Source organism: Pelodiscus sinensis, chromosome 4 (assembly GCF_052426305.1).
Source record: "Pelodiscus sinensis isolate ZL-2025 chromosome 4, ASM5242630v1, whole genome shotgun sequence".
Lineage (NCBI taxonomy): Eukaryota > Metazoa > Chordata > Testudines > Trionychidae > Pelodiscus > Pelodiscus sinensis.
The window spans coordinates 4,974,691-4,996,345 of NC_143055.1; the positions used below are offsets into that span (position 1 = coordinate 4,974,691).

The 21,655-nt window shown below is 48.6% G+C and overlaps 1 protein-coding gene across 2 annotated transcripts in view; it reads right to left on the reverse strand.

The window, feature by feature from the left end:
* Positions 1 to 21,655, reverse strand: part of SFXN5 (sideroflexin 5) — a 199,691-nt gene that overhangs the window by 53,240 nt on the left and 124,796 nt on the right. For both annotated transcript variants that reach the window (XM_075931041.2, XM_075931042.2), the window contains 2 exons: positions 12,728 to 12,843; positions 7,694 to 7,779 (listed from right to left, as the gene is read on the reverse strand). In XM_075931041.2, the coding sequence (XP_075787156.1) occupies positions 7,694 to 7,779; positions 12,728 to 12,843 (202 nt within the window). The remainder of the gene's footprint in view (positions 1 to 7,693; positions 7,780 to 12,727; positions 12,844 to 21,655) is intronic.

Below are 21,655 nucleotides of genomic sequence, written 5' to 3' on the forward strand. Positions count from 1 at the left end.
CGTCCTCCTTCCCCTCCGCCTCGCTGATCTCCACGCAGCTCTGTGCCTTCTTCCTCGCAGGCCCCTGCACCGAAACCCATTATCAGTTCTGCCCATTGACAGAGCTATCACCAGTCCGAAGGTCATGTGGGCCATGTAAAGAAAGCTGGGTCTGGCACCAGGGCTGTATGTCTGACATACAGGCTAAGGCCGTAAGCTCTTTGGAGCAGAGATCTTGCCTCAGATTTTCTTATAGAAAATGGGGGTATTACAAGGAGGAGGGGAAAAACATATTTTCCTTGGCCTCTGGACAAGGACAAGAAGCAATGGGCTTAAATTGCAGCCAGGGAGGTTTAGGTTGGATATTGAGAAAAACTTCCTGCCTGTCAGTGTGGTTAAGCGCTGGAGTCAGCTGCCTAGGGAGGTTGTGGAATCTCCATCTGTGAAGATTTTTAAGAGCAGCTTAGATAAACATTTGTCAGGGATGATCTAGATCAGGGCTACTCAACTTTGGAAGCCCCAATAATACTCTCAGCACATGCCGAGGGCCACAGCTTAAGTGTGGTTGCACATACATGCACATATACATGCAAACTGCTTCTTTCACGGTGAGGGGCATGAACACAAAATTAAGGGAAGGCTACACAACACACAGGCCCCATTTAAGTCAGTTCTGCTGATATTAATAACATGTAATATTTACCCCATTTCCCTTCCTAGGTCAGCACTTTGAATGAGAAATGACAGTCCAGGAATTTAACTACTAAAATGCATCTCAACAAAAGACCATTCTATTGACCACTTTTTTGTTTTAGCTCCCACCCACGGGCCACAAATAAACAGGCCACGGTCCACATGTGGCCCGCAGGCTGTGTGTTGAGTAGCCCTGATCTAGATGGTGCTTGGTCCTGCCGTGAGGGCAGCGGACTGGACTTGATGACCTCTCGAGGTCCCTTCCAGTTCTAGTGTTCTAGGATTCTATGAAAATCACTGCTGGTGTTAACTGGTGTGATTTCACCAGTTTACACCCAGAACCACTTCCCAAGATGAAGCCCTGTCCTGTTCCCAATTAACTTAATGGGATCATACCGCAAGGGCAGTGTTTTAGAACCATGCTAGGCTGCAACTGTGTCCGATAACAAGGGTACAATCCATACAATGAACAGGTTCTACCTCTGTTTCTGTGAGAAGCAAGAAGCTGTGTAAGGGGAATGAGAGGAAGCTAGCAATATGGCTGCAGCAACTAATGCTTTGTTGGTGAATCTCTGCACCTTTTCTTCCTCATCTCCCTGTAGCCATTGTCCAGTAGGATTCATACACGCATACGCATGATGACAACGTAATGAGAGACAAATACAGTACATTCATTCCTGGTGTAACACCACTGAAACGAGAGTTGTGTTAGGGGTGGGTTTGGTCCAGTGAGCCTACACCAGAGAAGGCGCACAATGGAGTTCTCATACTTTCTTCTGTTTTAAAATTAGCTACGTCCTAAACTTTGAATGTTACTACGTTCCTGGATGCAGCTATGCTGCATTTCTATTTTATTGAGTCTGTCTTAAGATAGGTATTTTTAATTATACAACTTAAACAAGAATACATCTGTGCAAAATAACCAACATTGTGCTGCTTGCATGGCACGCGCCGTCCCAAAATAAACGTGGATTCGAGAGGATGGATGCTTCCACCTCACATCCAGGCAGCGGGAGATGCATGAGACATGGAGAAAGAATGGAGCACCAGAGAGCTGAGCAGTGGGAGGTAGCACTGAGTTGCCTAAAGAGCAAACAAGGAAGGCCCAGGGAGTTAAAATACGCAGCAGGCGAAGAGACTAGAACCGCCAAGAGAGCTGAAAAAAAAATGGCATGAGAGATGAGAGAGGCAGCTGGGGGAGTTAAAACATGCAGATGGAGAGATGTGAGATATGGCTGGGAGAGATGAAAGACCCGGATCCAAATGGAAAGACGACGACCAGGAACTGGCCACTAAAATAAACTTTTAAAATACTGGGACAAACCCCGCCCAGCAACATTGGATTAGTTTTGTTTTAAGCTAAAAACCACTGATGGGGACAATGGGCTGACGGAACACGGCTCCACTGAGGTCAAGGGAAAACACCAATTGACATCAGAGTGGCATTTGTACGAGTCACTTTTCTCACTAACCAAAACCTCAGTTTTAAACACACCAGAGCTCTGAGGAAGATCCAGATGGAACTCTGTGACTCAGGCCTAGGTTTATTTAAAATCACTTTCAGCCATCAAAATAGTAAATCATTAGTCTCCATATCATTTTTAAAGTAATACGAGTTTTTTTAAATCACGAAAGCTATGTGTAATACACCTCATCTGTCTCTTATTATAGCTGCAATAAAACTGTCCCATCACAGCCAGAATCTGACAGACAGTTTGCAGTGTTACTCTAGCCTCGCTGGCCTCAGGATATTAGAAGATCAGGTGGGTGAGGTAATATCTTTTATTGGACCAACTTCTGTTGGTGAAAGAGACAAGTTTTCAAACTCACACATCATGTCTCTCTGACAGACAGGAAAAAAGAGCTGCCTGACAATTTTCCAATTAAATTGTTTTTTGACAGAAAAGGCAGTTTCTGCAAAATTGAAATTTTTCACTGGAAAATTTTGATTTTGCCAAACACATTTCAATTTTCTATCAGGAATACTGAATCAAAATATTTAATTTCAGGTTGGTTACACTCCTATTGAAATGTCTCAGTTTGTTGAACTAATCCAAAACATTTTGTTTCAAGCCGATTCGAAATTACACTGAATCTCTTCATGGTACTGTACTGCTTCATGGGAGTTGTAGTTTACAAGTCTCATGCCACCATTTTCTCCTATGGACCAGGTTCCCTGACTTGACTATGTCTCCTATGATGCAATGCAGCTTCCCTTCTGACCAAGCTATATGGCGCACCATAGAAGATGGTGCCTGGTCAGACATCTGAATGATAACTTCTGTGAGGCAGTGCAGCAGCACTGGGAGATACATTGTAATGTTGAACTGACTTGAAACTGAAGATCTTAAAAATCACATCATCATGATTATGATCTCGTGATTTCCTCTATATCAATACCAACATGATTTTAGCAGCTGATAACTCACACATTGCTAAAGATAAATGAAAGATGGAGTGTCGTAGCACTTGAAAACTGGGGTTCCAAGCCTTCAGATGGCAGGGGACCGTTTTTGAAAGCACCAACTGTTCTCGAGAGAGCAGCAGACAAGTTCCTGTTGGAACCGATGAGGGCAGAAAGCAAGGCAGCAATCAGAATAATGTATCATAGCTTTCTAAATCTAGGTATTATCACGGGAGAGATCTTCAAAGGCACAATGACAGCGAGACACCTTTTTCTCACTGAAAGCCAATGGGAATTGGCTGCCCATATGCCCTTTTGTGTCTTTGAAAATCTCGGCATTGTCTGTAAATATTATAAATATGTAGAAAATTGTATTTCTGCTAGTTCTCATTCTATACGCTCAGTATTGCCAATCCAAAGCATTCAGAAATTAAAGTCAGAGCCTCAAAACCATGAAACTGGCTTCAACATCATGAGATTTAAAAAAAAAAAAAACCCTAACTGTTGGGTTTGGTTGGTTGGGTGAGGTTTGAGCCTTTAAGGAGCACTCAGGTCACATTTTCAAGCTCTTCTTTGCACCCATGAGGGCTAAAAATTACTTTAAAAAAATGAATCCTGAGATTTTCACCCAATCACTTGACTCCAGGAGCTAGGCTCCAAGAAACATGTTGAATAGGCTCCTATTGTATGAATATTCAAATGTATAATCCCAGCCAATGTCCCCATTGGCATCTTTATGGGCCTGGTTCTCTCATGAAGTAAACCCATGTAGCTTTGCTAGCCACCTCAAAACCTGGCTTTATGAGTCTTTCTTTCTTTGCTGACCTAGTCTGCTATTGCCTTGACCTTCCTCTGATGAACGAACTCCTGAAAACTCCTAGGGAGTCTTCTGACTCCTACCCTTGGGTACCCTCTGCTGGTGTCCCAAAGCTGCCTGCATCCCCCATTTTTAAGGGCAGAGAGTTCCTTGCTGCAGGAAAGGAGCCTCAGACTATAATTACTGGCCTGAGAAAACCACTGAGCCAAGGTGGATGAACAAAGAGCAGCCACCGGGAGGAAAGACCCCCAGATTTACAGTAAGGAAAGCAACCCCAGTGGTAGGAGAAGATCACTGCACCTCAGCACATGCAGGCTGGAGCAGTCGGTACCTAATGCATGGGGGACTTAATGAGAAAAGGAAGAGATGCTGGAGCAAGGCAAGGCCCAGTGCGGTCATGGGGGGGAAGAGGAGGAAGGTGACTACGACTGGAACAGAGGGGGTTATTTTTAAGGTGATGCCAAAATTCCAAAGATCTGGCCAGGACACTTGGGCAAAGGGGATCAAAAGTTCCCCAAGATCTTTAAACCACCTTGCACATACCCGATAACATGCTAGTTTTACAGCTCATCAGACGGCACAGACTTTTTACTTGGCATTAACCCTTTGGGACTAGGAGTCCTGGTTCAATTCCAAGCGCTGTCATTGGCCTCCTGGGTGACACGGGGCAAGTCACTTCTGCTCCCATTGCCTCAGTTTCCCTATGCGTAAAATGGGAATAACAATACTGAACTCCTTTGTAAAGCACTTTGAAATGATTCCATAATAAGGCAGGGCTTGATCTTAAAGCATAATAGCTATTCTGGAATAGTTCCCTGTGTGGACACACTCATTCCAATTTAGCTTAATCCAAATTGGAATTAGTCTAGTCAGTTTCCCCATGTAGACAGGCCCTTAATCTATCTCTGCCTCAGCTTCTTATCTGTAAAATGGGGCTAATAATACTTTGATTCCTGCCTCCCTTTGTCTGTTCTGTCTATGTAAAAGAGTCCAGGGTAGGAACACTGTGTTTATACAGTGCCAAGCACACCACAGACCAGGCATTGGAGTGGGTCTTGCCAGGCTACAGCAATACCAATGAACAAATGCAAGAGGCTCAGAAGCACATCAGACATCACGCTTGATACTAGTTAACTAGCAGAGAGAATTTCACATCGTCCAGTGGCATTTATGGACCAAGGACAAAGCTCTGGTTCAATCCCCAGTCGTGCTAATTATTGTTTACTTTGTCATTGGAGTGTCTTATGTTGCCAACATTTGCTTTAAAAGTGCTTCCAGCTTAGCCCGTCTAAACAAAGGGAGCTGGCTCTTTAGAGACACTCTCCTTCAAGGCAGTAATCAGTCTCTGAAGGCTCGCAGGCTACACACGCCCCATTAAAGCCCATTGAAACTGAATGAGGTGTACTGATGGGATGATAGTTGATGGCCTCTTCTCTGGCAGAGAAAATCTTTCAAGAAGCCAGGAAGGAGTAAACATCCGGAACCAGAAGAATCCCCTGCGCTACCTTCTTAGCAGAAAGGAAAAAGGACTTGCTGAAACCTGGGAGGGGGAGTGGCCAGCAGATGCAGAACGCATGTTGTTAAAATGCGGTGACGCAGATAATTAGACATACTATGATATCCCTCACCCCCCAAGGTGCTACTAATAGGGTAGCATTTCTCTAAAGCGCACTGAAATGAATTTCATTTAGAGGACACCAAATGAAATTAATGGGTAGCAGGTTTAAAACTAATAAAAGAAAGTTCTTCTTCACACAGCGTGTAGTCAACCTGTGGAACTCCTTGCCAGAGGAGGCTGTGAAGGCTAGGACTATAACAGAGTTTAAAGAGAAGCTAGATCATTTCATGGAGGTTAGGTCCATAAAAGGCTATTAGCCAGGGGATAGAAATGGTGTCCCTGGCCTCTATTTGTCAGAGGCTGGAGAAGGATGGCAGCAGACAAATCGCTTGATCATTGTCTTCGGTCCACCCTCTCTGGGGCACCTGGTGCTGGCCACTGTCGGCAGACAGGCTACTGGGCTAGATGGACCTTTGGTCTGACCCAGTACAGCTGTTCTTATGTTCTTATGAAATGCCATGCAGCCGTTCATCACAAGGGAGTCAAGCTGAGGCTTTGGGTACACTGCTAAATCTACACGCGCAGCACTTGAATGTGGCAGTGTGGTCACGGTAAACCACTGACACCAGGGACATAGCTAACGGCGCTGGGAGCCTGTTTACACTGGCACTTAGCAACACTGCAACTTGCCGCACTTGGGGGCGGGGGTGGGTTTTTTTACACCTCTGAGCGAGAAAGTTACAGCAAAGTACGGTGGCCCATGTAGATGAGCCCTTACCCCAGGTAGCCACGTTTCAGAGGGCATGCAACAGACAGTATTTGAGGCTAGTGTCCTACCCAGGCTTCCAGACAGCGGCTGATAATTAGACACAGTTTCAGAAAGAGGCCTGAATGAAATAACATGCTTACTGCCTGATCCAAAGTCCGCAGAATTTAACGGGGATTTTTTCCCACTGAATACGCTGGGTTTGGGCTCAGGCCCCTAAAAAGAAAAGGTGGGTCTACCAGCTGCAGCAATTCAGAGAGAAGTTTTCTTCTTGTTCCTTTTAAAGAGAAGCCCTAAAACTGAGATTGAAGCTACGTTATTCGACACCACTGGCCAAAAGAGCAGTACAGCGTCTGACAATACAATCGCTGCTCTGCACCGGAGGACACTTTTGTCCTTGGCCTATTTGACAAGGGAATTGCCTCTCAAATCACAGTGAATGGCCACGCTGGAGCCTGAGGGTGTAACTTTTGGCTCAGGCAGACACACTCACACTAGCTCCGATCAAACTCACAAGCTGAAACCTGAAGAGCAGCCACGGCCGCATGGGAGAGCTAGCTGACCCGAGTCCACACTTGGGTTCTCCGATGGGACTGGCCCCTCCTGCTGATTGCACTGCTGTGGCTACATTGCTAGTTTCAGCACTCTAGCTAGAGCTAGCACGGGTATGTCTCTAGTGCGGGGAGAGGGAAGGGGAGGATGACGCCTTCCGGTTCCAGAGCAGGTGTAACCCACACAGCTGCTGTGGGAGGTCCACTGTCCCATGGAGTGGCACTGAGACCACCTACAGAGAGACAGAAGCATGAGTCTCTACAGGTCCCAGGTTTGATTCTGCCTGTCAGTGTTGTAAGTGGAAACCTGAGACCTCTGGAGCTTAGTCCATGAACCTCTGCTTGCTAGCGCTAAAAGCCACTGGCGCTCAGCTGAGGCTATAGAGCAAACTCCTTCTTTGTCTCAGTGCCACTCCGTGGGACGGTGACCCATCTCCCAGGTGTGTGGATTACATACATCCCTTAGCTGAAGAAGTGCATCCTGGACTTCAGAGACATCCCAGATGAACCCCTTCCCCGCCCCCGCAACTTTCACTGGCTTTTAGTTCAGGCCGTAGAGGTGAACTAGAGGCTTTTAGTTCAGGCTGTAGCTCCGGAGAGACCTCATGCACGAAGCTCTGGAGAGACCTCATACACAAAGCTCCGGAGAGACCTCATGCACGAAGCTCCGGAGAGACCTCATACACAAAGCTCCGGAAAGACCTCATGCACGAAGCTCCGGAGAGACCTCATGCACGTAGCTCCGGAGAGACCTCACACATGAAGCTCTGGAGAGACTTCATACACGAAGCTCCAGAGGTCCCAGGTCCGGTTCTGCCTGTCGGTGTTACGCGGACATATCCTAAACTGCACATCTTTACCCACAAAGGCTGTCTCTCACTGCCCCTTGGCTATTTCCCCTTGTCCCACATCATCCAACACTTACTTTTCCAGAAGAGACATAATAATTGGAGGTAGAACCAGTATAGGCATTGGCAGGACTACTCTAGTCAGGGCTGTCTCCATCAGTGCCTGAAATAAAAAAGAGAGAGAAGACAGACACTTAAAACTGGTCTCAGCGTATGCCTTGATTGATCAAGCAATCCACTGGGACACACATCCTTCCCCTGGCATTTTGAATGGTGGGTATATGGTTGTAATGCAACAACCAAGACTGATAACAAGGTTCCTATCAGTCACTTGCATGTAGATTCGTAGACTGTCAGGCCGAAAGAGGCAACTGTGAACATCTGGTCTGACCTGCTACATAACCCAAGCCTGAGAACTTCCCTCAATTAATTCCTATTTGAGCTAGAGCAGTTCTTCAGAAAAATATTTACTCAGAGAACGCTAGAAATGGAAGGGACCTCGAGAGGTCATCAGGTCCAGTCCTCTGCACTCACGGCAGGGCCAAGCACCATCTGGACCATCCTTGACAGGTGTCTGTCCAACCTGCTCTTAAAAATCTCCAGTGATGGACATTTTAAAACTGATTTTTAAATGGCCAGTGATGAAGAACCCACCACACCCCTTGGCAAGTTGTTCTAATGGCTAATTACCTTCCCTGTTCAAAACTGGCACCTTCTTTCCCATTTGAATTTGTCTAGTTTCAGTTTCCAGCCATTGGATCTTGTGTTAGATACACCTTTGTCTGCTGGACTGTAGAGCAAGGATGGGCAACCGATAACGGTGGGTCGGTCGCATGAGGGGCCTCCTGCACTTCAGTGGGCCGCAGCAGCCCACAGGGGTTCCACCCGCGGCCCCGTGACCCCCCTTTGCCTCTCTCCTCCATGAGTCTCTTGTGCACAGGGACCCTGCACTTACTTGCTCCTTCGCCCTCCCTCTCAGCACTTCTGGAGCCCATGAATCACCTGATTCGTGCACCATCCCTGCTTCTTTCCCCGCCTCCCTCCCACAGCAGGAACCTGCAAACAGCTGGGGGAAAAGGGGAGGGGCAGGGATGGATCAGCTCCTGCGTACGGGCCTGTAGTGGCTTCCCGACTGCTCTGCGGGCAGGCTGTCCAAGGCTGGAGCGGGGCTGTGGTGTGATTGCTCCTGGGGCTCGAGCCCCCTGCATCTCTGACCCCTCCCACACCTCTCTTTTGCCCTTCAGAAGCTCCTGCCCCCGCAATGCTCTGTCAACCCTCCCCCCCGTTCCTCACGTGTCACTGCCCCATCCCCAACACCTCTCCCCTGCAAGCCCAGGATGCTGGCAGCTGCTTCCCTCTACCCCAAGTGGGGACTCACAGCCAGCCCCATGAGGAGGGGGGGCATGTCTCACCTTCTCCCCACAAGGTGAGGGGACTCTACCTAGGAGTCTCTTGGGGGTTTGCGCCATGGGGGCGTCCCACGGCAGCACACACGACCTCATTGCTGGCGCATGAGACACAAAACACTCCGCTCATGGATGGAAAATCTTAGAGGGAACATGGGACAGGTCCATCGATGGCTGTTAGCCAGGATGGGCAGGGAGGGTGTCCCTGGCCTCTGTTTGTCAGAGGCTGGGAGTGGGCGACAGGGGAGGGATCACTGGATGGTTCCCTGTTCTGTTCACTCCCTCTGGGGCACCTGGCGCTGGCCACTGTGGGCAGACAGGACACGGGGCTGGATGGACCTTTGGCCTGCCCCCGTCTGGCCGTTCTGATGTTCTCATGCGAGGGGTGCTGGGAGGGGTCCCACGAGGGAGACAACCAGGTGCTGCCAGAAGCAGACTGGCTGAGGAAGGAGGCTGTGCAGGCAGAGCTGGGAGGAGGAGAACTGAGGAGTCTAAACACTGTGGCTAAGATGCTGGGGAGAGCAGAGCCCAGGTGAACGGAGAGAGGAGAGGGGGACAGCACAGCTGCCTGGCCTGGTGCGCGAGGCAAGATGGCGGCTGAACGGCCCCACCCTTTCCCCCTTCGCTGTGTTCCAATCCCCTCGTGCGGGGAACCCGCCCGTAGCAGCAACATGGGAGGGCAGCTCGGCTCACCTCTCCACCCCGCCAAGTGCTGCCCTGCCCTCTCCTGCACAGAGCAAACCGCCGGGAGCTTGGGCACTCAAAAGGAGCTGCCAGGCAACCAGCCAAACCCAGGTCCTCAGAGACACTGACTTGCTTCTCTCCCACTGAATCAATGGAAGCTGGGAAGCTGGCTACCCTTCAGGACCCGGGCCTGCGCCCTTTGGCCTGACATTAGGACCCAGAGGGGTCTTGGGCTAGAGATCGGGTGGGGCGAGTCAGGAAACCTGCTTCCGCTCTTAACACCACCTGCTTCTGAGCCCCTCGGCAAATTGCTTAACAGCTCCGTGCCTCAGTTTCCCCTTCAGTCACATGGCGACATTAACAGGGAGGCAGGCACCTGGAAGGGTAAATTAGATACCCTGTGTATTATGAGCAACCCTGCCTGGGCGTGTGCCACTGCACACTTCACCTTGCACATTAAAACCCACTAGAAAAGCACCCGGTTCAAGGAGACAATCCGCTGCTGTGCCAGAGACGAAGCTACTCAAGAAGAGAAAACAGGAAAGTCCAAATATATGGAGCATAGGACAGTTTAGAACAGCGGTGGGCACGTCACCTGCAGCCCATAGACCCTCTGGCTGCTCCCTTCCCCCACATGCCTCTCATGCACTAGGGAACTGCACTTACCGGTTCCTCCCTCCCCTTTCCTTCACTTTTGGTGTGTGCAAATCACTGGATTTATGCTCCATCCCTCCCAGAGCTGGAATGCCCCGAATCGCCGGTTCAGAAAGTTGGGGAGGAGCAAACCAGGTGTTAACAAGAGAAATAAAAACAGCTGGAGTCTCCTTACAAAGGTTTGGTTCATGGTAGCTAGTGTCATTCGGCACAGGATGGGTTAAAGAGCTAATCTAAAACTAAGTTTTTCTCATTTGTAAAAAGGTGCGTGTTATCTCTGCTTCATACTCGTAAGTGAAATGCTTATAGCTTCCCCAGTGAAATCCTCAGACCAGCTGGGAGTGAACAAGAGGCTCTCATTTGAAGAGATATTAGATTTTTCAGGCCAGAAGGATCATTACGATCCTCTAATCTAATCTCCAGCATAACATGCCCGTTCCTTCATCAATCCCACAACTTCTGGGGGAGCTAGAACACAGATTTTTAAAAAATAGCCCGGCTGGATTTAAGGACTTCAAGTGCTGAAGAATCAGAGGTCTAGGGAAGTTGATTTAGTGACCACTTGAAAAACCCCGTGCCGTACATTCTTATCTGAATGTGTCTAGCTTCACCCACCGGCTCTCACTCCGCCTTTTGCTACTAGACCGGGGAGCATTTCTACCATTCTTACTCTCATTAATCTTGATTGACTAAACCAGGTTTTCTGGACCAAATACTCAAAAGCAGCTTCTACCCCAATGGTACCCCTAATCCATCATGCACAACAAAGCCCCCAGATTTCTGAGTACTCACCATAGTTGTCTCCACAAAGCAGGTAATTAACCTCAAGATCTTGATTTATCTTGGATGATTATTAAGGCCTAAACCACCCCAGTTGAGTAACTGACAACTGTGATTCTCCTTTGTTTCTAGCTCTCCCACAGACATGGGCTTCATTGGTCCTAAAGGCCAGCTGTGTATGTGTGCACAGATCCACGGATCTGCACAGGTACATACATGTCTTATGTGTGCGTGTGCACAGCTGCAGGGAACCCACAAGGTACATACGTGTTTAGCATGTCTGGGCGCAGAGAACCAGAGAGCCCTGCAGGTACATACATGGTTAGCAGGTGGGGGTGCAGCGAACCAGAGAGCCCTGCAGGTACATACATGGTTAGCAGGCGGGGGCGCAGAGAACCAGAGAGCCCTGCAGGTACATACATGGTTAGCAGGCGGGGGCGCAGAGAACCAGAGAGCCCTGCAGGTACCTACATGGTTAGCAGGCGGGGGCGCAGAGAACCAGAGAGCCCTGCAGGTACATACATGGTTAGCAGGCGGGGGCGCAGAGAACCAGAGAGCCCTGCAGGTACCTACATGATTAGCAGGCGGGGGCACAGAGAACCAGAGAGCCCTGCAGGTACATACATGGTTAGCAGGCGGGGGCGCAGAGAACCAGAGAGCCCTGCAGGTACCTACATGGTTAGCAGGTGGGGGCGCAGAGAACCAGAGAGCCCTGCAGGTACATACATGGTTAGCAGGCGGGGGCACAGAGAACCAGAGAGCCCTGCAGGTACCTACATGGTTAGCAGGCGGGGACACAGAGAACCAGAGAGCCCTGCAGGTACCTACATGGTTAGCAGGCGGGGGCACAGAGAACCAGAGAGCCCTGCAGGTACCTACATGGTTAGCAGGCGGGGGCGCAGAGAACCAGAGAGCCCTGCAGGTACCTACATGGTTAGCAGGTGGGGGCACAGAGAACCAGGGAGCCCTGCAGGTACCTACATGGTTAGCAGGTGGGGGCACAGAGAACCAGGGAGCCTGCAGGTACCTACATGGTTAGCAGGTGGGGGTGCAGCGAACCAGAGAGCCCTGCAGGTACATACATGGTTAGCAGGTGGGGGCACAGAGAACCAGGGAGCCTGCAGGTACCTACATGGTTAGCAGGTGGGGGTGCAGCGAACCAGAGAGCCCTGCAGGTACATACATGGTTAGCAGGCGGGGGCGCAGAGAACCAGAGAGCCCTGCAGGTACCTACATGGTTAGCAGGCGGGGGCGCAGAGAACCAGGGAGCCTGCAGGTACCTACATGGTTAGCAGGTGGGGGTGCAGAGAACCAGAGAGCCCTGCAGGTACCTACATGGTTAGCAGACGGGGGCGCAGAGAACGAGAGAGCCCTGCAGGTACCTACATGGTTAGCAGGCGGGGGCGCAGAGAACCAGGGAGCCTGCAGGTACCTACATGGTTAGCAGGCGGGGGCACAGAGAACCAGGGAGCCTGCAGGTACCTACATGGTTAGCAGGTGGGGGCGCAGAGAACCAGGGAGCCTGCAGGTACCTACATGGTTAGCAGGTGGGGACACAGAGAACCAGGGAGCCCTGCAGGTACATACATGTTTGGCAGCAATTCTGGAAGATCCGACAATGTTCCCATTGCTGTCCAGGACGTCAATCCCTTCCTCCAGCTCCGTGTGCCTCATCAGGACAACGTTGCAGATATTGGCACTCGCTGAGGGCGAGAAAAGCACAATGATCAGAAATCCCTCCACCAGGTTTCACAGGCCACCTGGGCAGCCGCATCCCTCATTCAAAACCCACACCGCCGCCTTCGGCTCTCAGTAACATCTGCCCCGTTCTGCTTTTGCTTCGCTGTCACTGAGTAGAATTGGACCCCCGAGGGGATTTTGAAGAGGGAGGACTGACACTTGTAATGAGAGTTACACATGATTATCGGAGAGGAGGATAATACGTCGAGATCACATACTTTGACTGGACAAGCAATTTGTGGTCACAGTCAGAGGTAGATGGAGGCAAAATGGGACTTGGAAACACCTAAATTTTCAACCTCCCCCAAACTCGCTTTCGTATGATGACTGCCCCTCCCCTACTCAAATCCTGCTTCCCATCGTACCCCCGCACCCTGACCCACCTCCCAGAGAGGGTCGCCCCAGGATGGCACTAAGTAGTTATGTTCTGAGCCACTGCCTGCTACTCTATCTACGAGACACGGCTCCATGAGGAGTGGGTCCTGACTACAGACCCAAAGTCTCAAGGAATCTGCCTTCATCTCCCCCCAGGACAGCTTAGACGGACACAGATCCTTCTGGACAACAGCTGTTTGCAGACATGACAGAAACCTGTTGAAAACGATTTCACTGAGCTGCGGGAACAAAATCCAGATGTTTTACCTCACAGCTGCCTTCAGCTGTTAGCAGCACCTACCAAGTTTTGTAGAATCTAATTAGAAGCAGTTTCATTAACACATGTGGTTGTAAACCCGGTTCCTACTGAACTCTCATCACGGGGTGGCAACATTAAGGGGGGAAAAGCTGTTTAGATTTGGCTTTGTTTCTTTCTTTCTTAAAGAGATCTACTTGCTTGACACTTTCATTAGGTATCTTTCCAAAGTAGGCTATAAACCACCAGCACCCTAGCGGGTTCCCTTGATTTTCAGTCAACGTTTAGCCTTAACCTCCAGCCTGCTCCAGTTGTGCGGCTCATACCTAGCCTCAAAGAACTGCCCGCTGCTGAGATTTATGGCTGATTAGGGTTCCGTGCTGGAATTCTTTTGACATAACCTCCCCTCCTTGTTAGTCTGGACTATATTAAGAGCATGAGAACACAAGAGTGCCCACACTGGGTCAGACCAAAGGTCCATCTAGCCCAGTGTCCTGTCTTCCGACAGTGGCCAATGCCAGATGCCCCATAGGGAGTGAACACAACAGGGAACCATCAAGCGATCCATCCCCTCACCGATTCCCAGCCTCTGTCAGAGGCTAGGGACACCATTCCTACCCAGACTGGCTCAGAGCCATCCATGAATATATCTAGTTTTTTCTTGAACCCTGTTAAAGACCTGGTCTTCACAATGTCCTCTGGCAAGGAGTTCCACAGGCCAAGACGCTGTGTGAAGAAAAACGTCCTTTTCTTTGTTTAAAACCTGCTACCTATTAATTTCATTTGGTGACCCCTAGTTCCTAGTTATGGGAACACGTAAATAACTTTTCCTTATTCACTTTCTCCACACCAGTCATGATTTTATAGACAGTTCTATCATATCTCCCCTTAGTGTCCTCTTTTCTACGCTGAAAAGTCCCAGTCTTTTTAATATCGCTTCATATGGGACCCGTTCCAAACCCTATCATTTTTGTTGCCCTTTTCTGAAACTTTTCCAATGCCAAGACATCTTTTTTGAGATGAGGTGACCACATTTGTACGCAGTATTCAAGATGTGGGTGTACAATGGTTTTATACAGAGGCAATAAGATATTCTTTGTTTTATTCTCTATACCTTTTTTAATGATTCCTAACATTCTGTTTGCTTTTTTGATTGCCACTGCACATTGAGTGGATGTTTTCAGAGAACTATCCACAATGACTCCAAGATCTCTCTCTTGAGTAGTTGTAGTCCCCATCGTATTGTACGTATAGTCGGGATTATTTTTTCCAATGTGCATTACTTTACATTTATCCATATTGAATTTCATTTGCCATTTTATTGCCCAATCACTTTGGGTATGTCTACACTTGCACCCTCTTTCGAGAGAGGGATGCAAATGCAGCTGAGCAAAATTGCAAATGAAGCATGGATTTGAATTTTCCACGCTTCATTTGCATAACTGTGGACCGCCGCTATTTCGAAATACCCTATTTTGTAATAACAAACGCTGTGTTGACACCGTTATTTCGGGAGAAAACCCTTCTTCTGAAATAACCCTTATTCCTCATACAATGAGATTTACTGGTTATTTCAGAAGAAGGGTTTTCTCCCAAAATAACTGTCTAGACTGCGTTTCTTTTTCGAAATAGTGCCATAACATGAATAAGCAAATGAAGCACGGGATATTTACATCCCGGCTTCATTTGCAATGTCGAATGTCGACATTTGCTTCCCTCTCTCGAAAGCGGGTGCAAGTGTAGACATATCCTTAGTTTGATGAGATCTTCACAGTTAGCTTTGGTCTTAACTATCTTGAGTAGTTTAGTATCAACTGCCAATTTTGCCACCTCACTGTTTAACCCTTTCTTCAGATCATTTATAAATAGGTTGAATAGGATTGGTCCCAAAACAGACCCCTGGGGGACCCTACTGGACGCTCATGGCTGTGAAGGCTCCACTCCCTGGTCCCGAACACGCTGCCTGCACTGGAAAGGACATGGGGAAGCTGCCCAGCATGCAAGCCCACCAGCCAGGTCGCGTGGCTGCCACCGGAGCTGGAACAGCTTCACCATGGCCTGGCTCCAGCCGCGGCACATGGGGCAGCCTGCAGCATCACTCACATTGGGAGGCTGGGAGGAGAATATTTAGCGCACAGGGAACGGAGCTCCCCAGCGGGTGGAGCTCATTAGCAGCTGGGGGTGAGGCCCGGCAGAGTGCCATGGCTGAGCAGGCAGCGGTTTGCGGCCGGCCACAGGTCCACAGACCAGTGGTTGGAACTGCTGCTTTAGTTCACCTATCATGTTATTTAAACTTCTAGGGTCTGTGGATAAGCCCTTGAAAAATGTCACTATTTCGGTCTGCCATTTCCTGATGTGTTAGACTCTTTCTCATTTGATTGCTCCTCATCTGATCTGACCCATACTTTATCATCTTCCTTCCACTCCTCTTTACTAGAGCACAGAGAATCTCTATTAATAGAGCCTCCCCAAGAGATGTCTCTGTCTGATCCACGTGCTCCTCTGCACCCATTGGCTTCCCCTAGCCCTAAATTTTAAAACTGCTCTATGACCTTTTTAATGTTAAATGCCAGCAGTCTGGGTTTAGGTGGAGCCCATCCTTGCTGTATATTATCCACCGGATAATATTGTTAACCATTCCTGTATAGGCTCCTCCTTTCCCAAAAGTTTCCCCAGTTCCTAATAATTTCTTTTTTATAGAACTGGAAGGGACCTTGAGAGGTCATTGAGTCCAGTCCCCTACCCTCACAGCAGGACCAGGTACCATCCCCGACAGATTTTCCCCAGATCCCTAAATGGCCCCCTCAAAGACTCAACTCACAACCCTGGGTTTAGCAGGCCAACGCTCAAACCACTGAGCTATCCCTCCCCCCACCATAATCTAAACCCCTCCTCTCTACACCATCATCTCATCCACGCACTGAGACTCTGAAGATCTGCCTGCCTACCTCACCCTGCGCGTGGAACTAGAAGCATTTCAGAGAAGTCCTGGATTTCAGTCTCTTTCCTAGCAGCCTAAATTTGGCCTCCAGAACCTCTCTCCTACCCTTCCCTGTGTCATTGGCACTTACGTGTACCACAACCACCAGCTCCTACGTAATTTACGCCCTCCCCTCCATCTCTGTACAGGACACAGTTGCGAGGCTCTGATGCACACCTCTGGACTCAGCTAATAAACAGGACCAACTAGTTAAACTGATGCAAGCTAAGAGAACGGGATCAGGCTATCAAGAGAGTCCGGTTTTGCAATATCATTCACTCTAGGAACTCCTTCCAAAAGGCATCTTTCGGCAGCTCTCAAAGGGTTAATGATTGCTAATTAAAGTCAATTCATATGGTATAATCAACATACCACCCCCGACTGGTGGGTGGGCGGGCCCCGATGCAAATGCCGCTCCCAGCAATGAAAGCCGTTTTGTGGCATCACTGCTGTTTACACTCCAGCATAGGAGGGAAACCACATGCACGCACACACATTTCAGAGCTGAAGCAGTGTGTGGGATTAGGGTGTAGAGTTATCTGGCAGGTGGACTGAGCACACTTGTGGTGTGGGGCATAACAGGGAAGGTACCAGGGAATCTCTCACTCTATGTGGGTTAGTAATGCTGGGGAGGGGGACAGTCAGGGAGAATCAAGTCTCTTCTTCCCTCTCGGTCACCACACACAGGCTACGTCTACATCGCGCATTCTTGTGCAAGAAGATATGTAAATGAGGCGTGGCAATGAAAATCGGGGTGCCTCATTTGCATACCTAACGAGCCACCATTTTTGCACAAGGGGCTTTTGCGCAAGAAGGAGCAGTCTACACTCCTCCTTCTTGCGCAAAACCCCCCTCTTGCTCAAGAGCCGTTCTGCCACTTTCCAGGCAGAACAGCTCTTGCGCAAGAGGGGGGTTTTGCGCAAGAAGGAGCAGTGTAGACTGCTCCTTCTTGCGCGAAAGCCCCTTGCGCAAAAACAGCGGCTCATTTGCATATCTTCTTGCGCAAGAATGCGCAATGTAGATGTAGCCACACTCTTTGCTAGCAACTGCCAAGCTCTGAGCATCCTGTAACGTCTCGGGTCAGGAGTGCGTTTGTTCCCCTTTCGCCCTGCACACGTAGGTATTTCAGGGTGTAACAGGTCCACCCGCTGATGAGCGCCCTGCTGCGGCCAAGAGGCGTTGAGCAGGATCCTTGCCTGGTTGTCCGGTTTTCCTCAAAGTCCTGGAACCAGGGCCGGACTAGGCCTCTGTCCACGGTGCTAGTAAGTCTCTGCTTGTGGCTGGTCTTCGGCCACTGAGTCTGAGTCTTACCCAGATCTAAGCTCAGCTCACACTGGGAGCTAGCCGTAGTGCTGATCTCCCAGTCAGGGTATAGACCTGGCTGGCTCAAGCTCCTGAAAGGAACTGCCAAGCTCCACCCCTGCAGCTTCTTTTATATCCCCTCTGCTGGGTCCTGATTGGCTGCCGCAGAGACAGCCACTCTATAGTGCCTGGAGGACCTCTTCTCCGCTTCTCCTGTTGGGATGGGGGGCGGCAATAGCCTCCTGTAGGGGGCGTTGGGGCCTAATCCAGCCCATCACACAGGGCTTTCAGGGTCATTTGCAACTATGCTCTGGCACCTGGCTCTCTGCTTTGAGACTTATATAGAAGGGAGGAGAGATGGGAGGATGGAGCTGGCCTAGCATGAGGGCTGAGGCCAGGGCTCCATGCTTCCAGGAAAGAGAACTGGAAGGCTAGGGTGCTGGAAACCGTTCCCTGACAGAAAGCCTGGCTTGCAATTCTTCTCCCTCCACATTCCCAGGCAGGTGGAACCCGAATGCCAACTGCTGCTAACTGTTCCCTGCCATAGCGGGGAAAAAAGAGAAACTCAGAATACGTTTTACTTTCTTTCTGCTAGCAGGGGTGAAAAATCAGGACAAAGGGTTGAGAGTAATAGGTGCCTATGTAAGAACCCTCCCCCTCCTCCTGAATATCAGGATTGTCCCTATAAAATCAGAACATCTGGGCACCCTATCTGCAACACAGGTTACAAACAGGCCTCTGTTAAATGCTGGAGAGACTCTAATTACGACTATGGTCAGCCCACCCCGAAGCCCTCGCGATGGCAAAATTCCCGTTAACTTGAATGGAGTTAGCGTGTTCCACTTGGCAGGGGACCAGAATAGATGAAGGAGCCCTGGGCTTTGTTCCTGATTCTGAAACTGACGTGCCGTGTGACTCTTGGGAAGCGACTTCGCTTCTGTATACCTGGGCTTCCTCCTCTATGAAACTGACACGGCTGGTTTCCAGCTTTGTTAACTGCTTAAAGATCAGGCTCGACATGCACAGTGAGGTACCTGCTCTGTGGATGAAAAAGAGGCAGAGTCTTCGGGGTGGGAAATCTAGCACCTTTCACCAGCACTAAATGTATATCAATGTATTTAAAAAGCTAAAATCCAAATATACAGTGGAAGAAACAAAGGGGGGGGGGGAGTAAACTATCAGCTCCTGCTGTAAAAGCAAACCAGATCTCCCTTATTGCGCTGAGAGTGATCTACGGTGCTGATCTAGCGCTTGCAGTAGCTCAACCCCTCAGTCATCTTTAAAGTCTGAACTGAGTCCAGCGTCCCTTCAAACAGAGTCTAATGTTCAGAATTGGGGACAATCCTGTCCTAAGTTTCCCTTTGTTGACAATCTTTCATAATATGTATCCCTTTATATGTCCAAAGTCCTGGTCAAATATGAAATATCTAAGATTATCATCCACCAAATGCCTTGTCCCTTGCAATATATCCTACCAACTTCTACTAAACAATGTGTTCCACTTTGCATCTTGCTGTGAAAATGCCCTTTTGTTCTGCCTAAATGGAATTGTTTAAAAAGATTATAAAACCAGAAAAGCACCCTCCATAAACTCCTATTGGCGCTAACTTGGCCACAAATCTTGAAACTTTAAAAGGTTCTTTTTAGGTGACAAAAAAAAATCCTGCATTGCATTAGTGACACTCCACCAAGCAGAAATAAAATTCCTGAGCTGACTTACAATACATGCCAGCAGCATTAAAGGGCTGCTCCACGCTGAAAGGCGACTATGGTTCGCTGTCTCATAGTAATTTCTCTATGAAACGTATCTCTCAAATCTCAGAGCTCGGGTATGGACTTCGACCCAGAGCTAGATCAAAAGACAGTTTTGCTAAATCCCTGCAAACTTAGCCCGGGGAGCTGGGGCCTGACATATGGGAGTCTTTTCATTGACTTCAGTGGGCTTTGGATCCGGCCCTAGGAGGCCAAACTGGGTTCCACATCATCCCCATTGATAAAGGTCAAATTCTGCCTCCAGTGACATCTGTGCCACTGCCCTAGCTTTACATAATGGCCCTAGCAACAGCGAGGCAATCCCATTGCTTTCAGTGGCTTACCCCTGTATAATCAATTGCACTTAGGTATCAACTCAGCTACACAGTTAAGTGTGTGTTTGAGTCCTTAGTAGGCAATTCTGCTGATGAAGCACAAAAAGGAACAGAATCCAGCTCCTTCTCTCTTTACTGTGTTGGCCCTGCAGGGCTACACAGGAACAAAAAGCATTCACTTTGCACATCTGTTGCTGTTGTATCCAGGTACGGTTGATCCGTGTAGGTCCCAGTTCTCAAATTCATAGATCAAGCGCACAACGGACCCACATTTTGGGGGAGTTTGAATTCAAATCCAAGCTAATCTAGACTCTACGTCACAGACCAGTTGCTACTTTCCTTTTCAAACGGCATTCTCCCTCCCCCCCCCCACTCAAACATCAAAACCAGATGGATAGTGTAGGCAACATTTCTTTCCACCATGACAATGCTTCAGAGCAGGAAGCTGATCAAAGCACAGAAAACGGGTACAAAAGGACTCTAAGTCAGAGTTGGTATAAATGTTACTCTGCGGACTGTGGTATAGCTACAGTAACTTATTTCAGAGCTGCATTTGGGTTCTTTTCTCTGTTTTTAAAACAATGCCTTATAACCAACACATCCCAAAATTCAGCCTCATACATTCACCAGAGGCGAGCAATGTGTGTAGCAATGCATGTATCACGTGTTAGCATCAAGGCAAAGGGTAGTTGAACAGCGATCGTGGTTGGTCTGGTGGCACATGTTCAGGATCATTCTTCAAGCTGTTTATAACATTAACTTTGTTTCTTTGAAGATAAGGTTCCTGGTAACTCTGCAAATCGACTCTCTCTTCCCATGTTCCTTAGCCTGGCAGATTTACACTCGGATGAATATGGATCATTGGATTGCATTTCTTTTCAGCATGTCTGCAAGTCACCAGGGCCTGAGGAAATGCATCCTAGAATACTCAAGGAGCTGATAGAGGAAGCATCTGAGCCTTGAGCCAACATCTTTGAAAAATCATGGAAGCTGGGAGAGATTCCAGAAGACTGGAAAAGGTCTAAGTGCCCATCTATAAAAAGGGACATAAGAACAACCCAGGATACTGCAGACCAGTTAGTTTAACTTCTGTGCCAGGGAAGATAATGGAGCAGGTAATTAAGGAATTCATCTGCACACATCTGGAAGATAATAAGGTGAGAGGTAACAGCCAGCATGGATTTGTAAAGAACAAATCATGTCAAATCAACTGATAGCTTTCTTTGATAGGATAACACGCCTTGTGGATAAGGGAGAAGTGGTGGACGTGGCATACCTAGACTTTAGTAAAGCATTTGGCATGGTCTCACATGATCTTCTTATCAATAAACTAGGGGAAATACAACCTAGATGGGGCTACTATAAGGTGGGTGCATATCTGGCTGGATAACTGCTCTCTGAGAGTAGATATTAATGGCCCACAATCCTGCTGGAAAGGTATAACAAGTGGAGTTCTGCAGGGGTCTGTTTTGAGACCAGTTCTGTTCAATATCTTCATTGATGATTTAGATGATGGCATAGTGAGGATGCTTATTAAGTTTGCATAGGATACCAAGCTGGGAGGGGTTGCAATTTTGGAGCATAGGGTCAAAATTCAAAACGATCTGGACAAATTGGAAAAAAGGTCTGAGGTAAACAGGATGAAGTTTAATGAGGACAAATGCAAAGTACTTCACTTAGGAAGGAACAATCCTTTTCACACAGACAGAATGGGAAGCAACTGTCTAGGAAGGATTACGGCAGAAAGGGATCTAGGGGTCAGAGTGGACCACAAG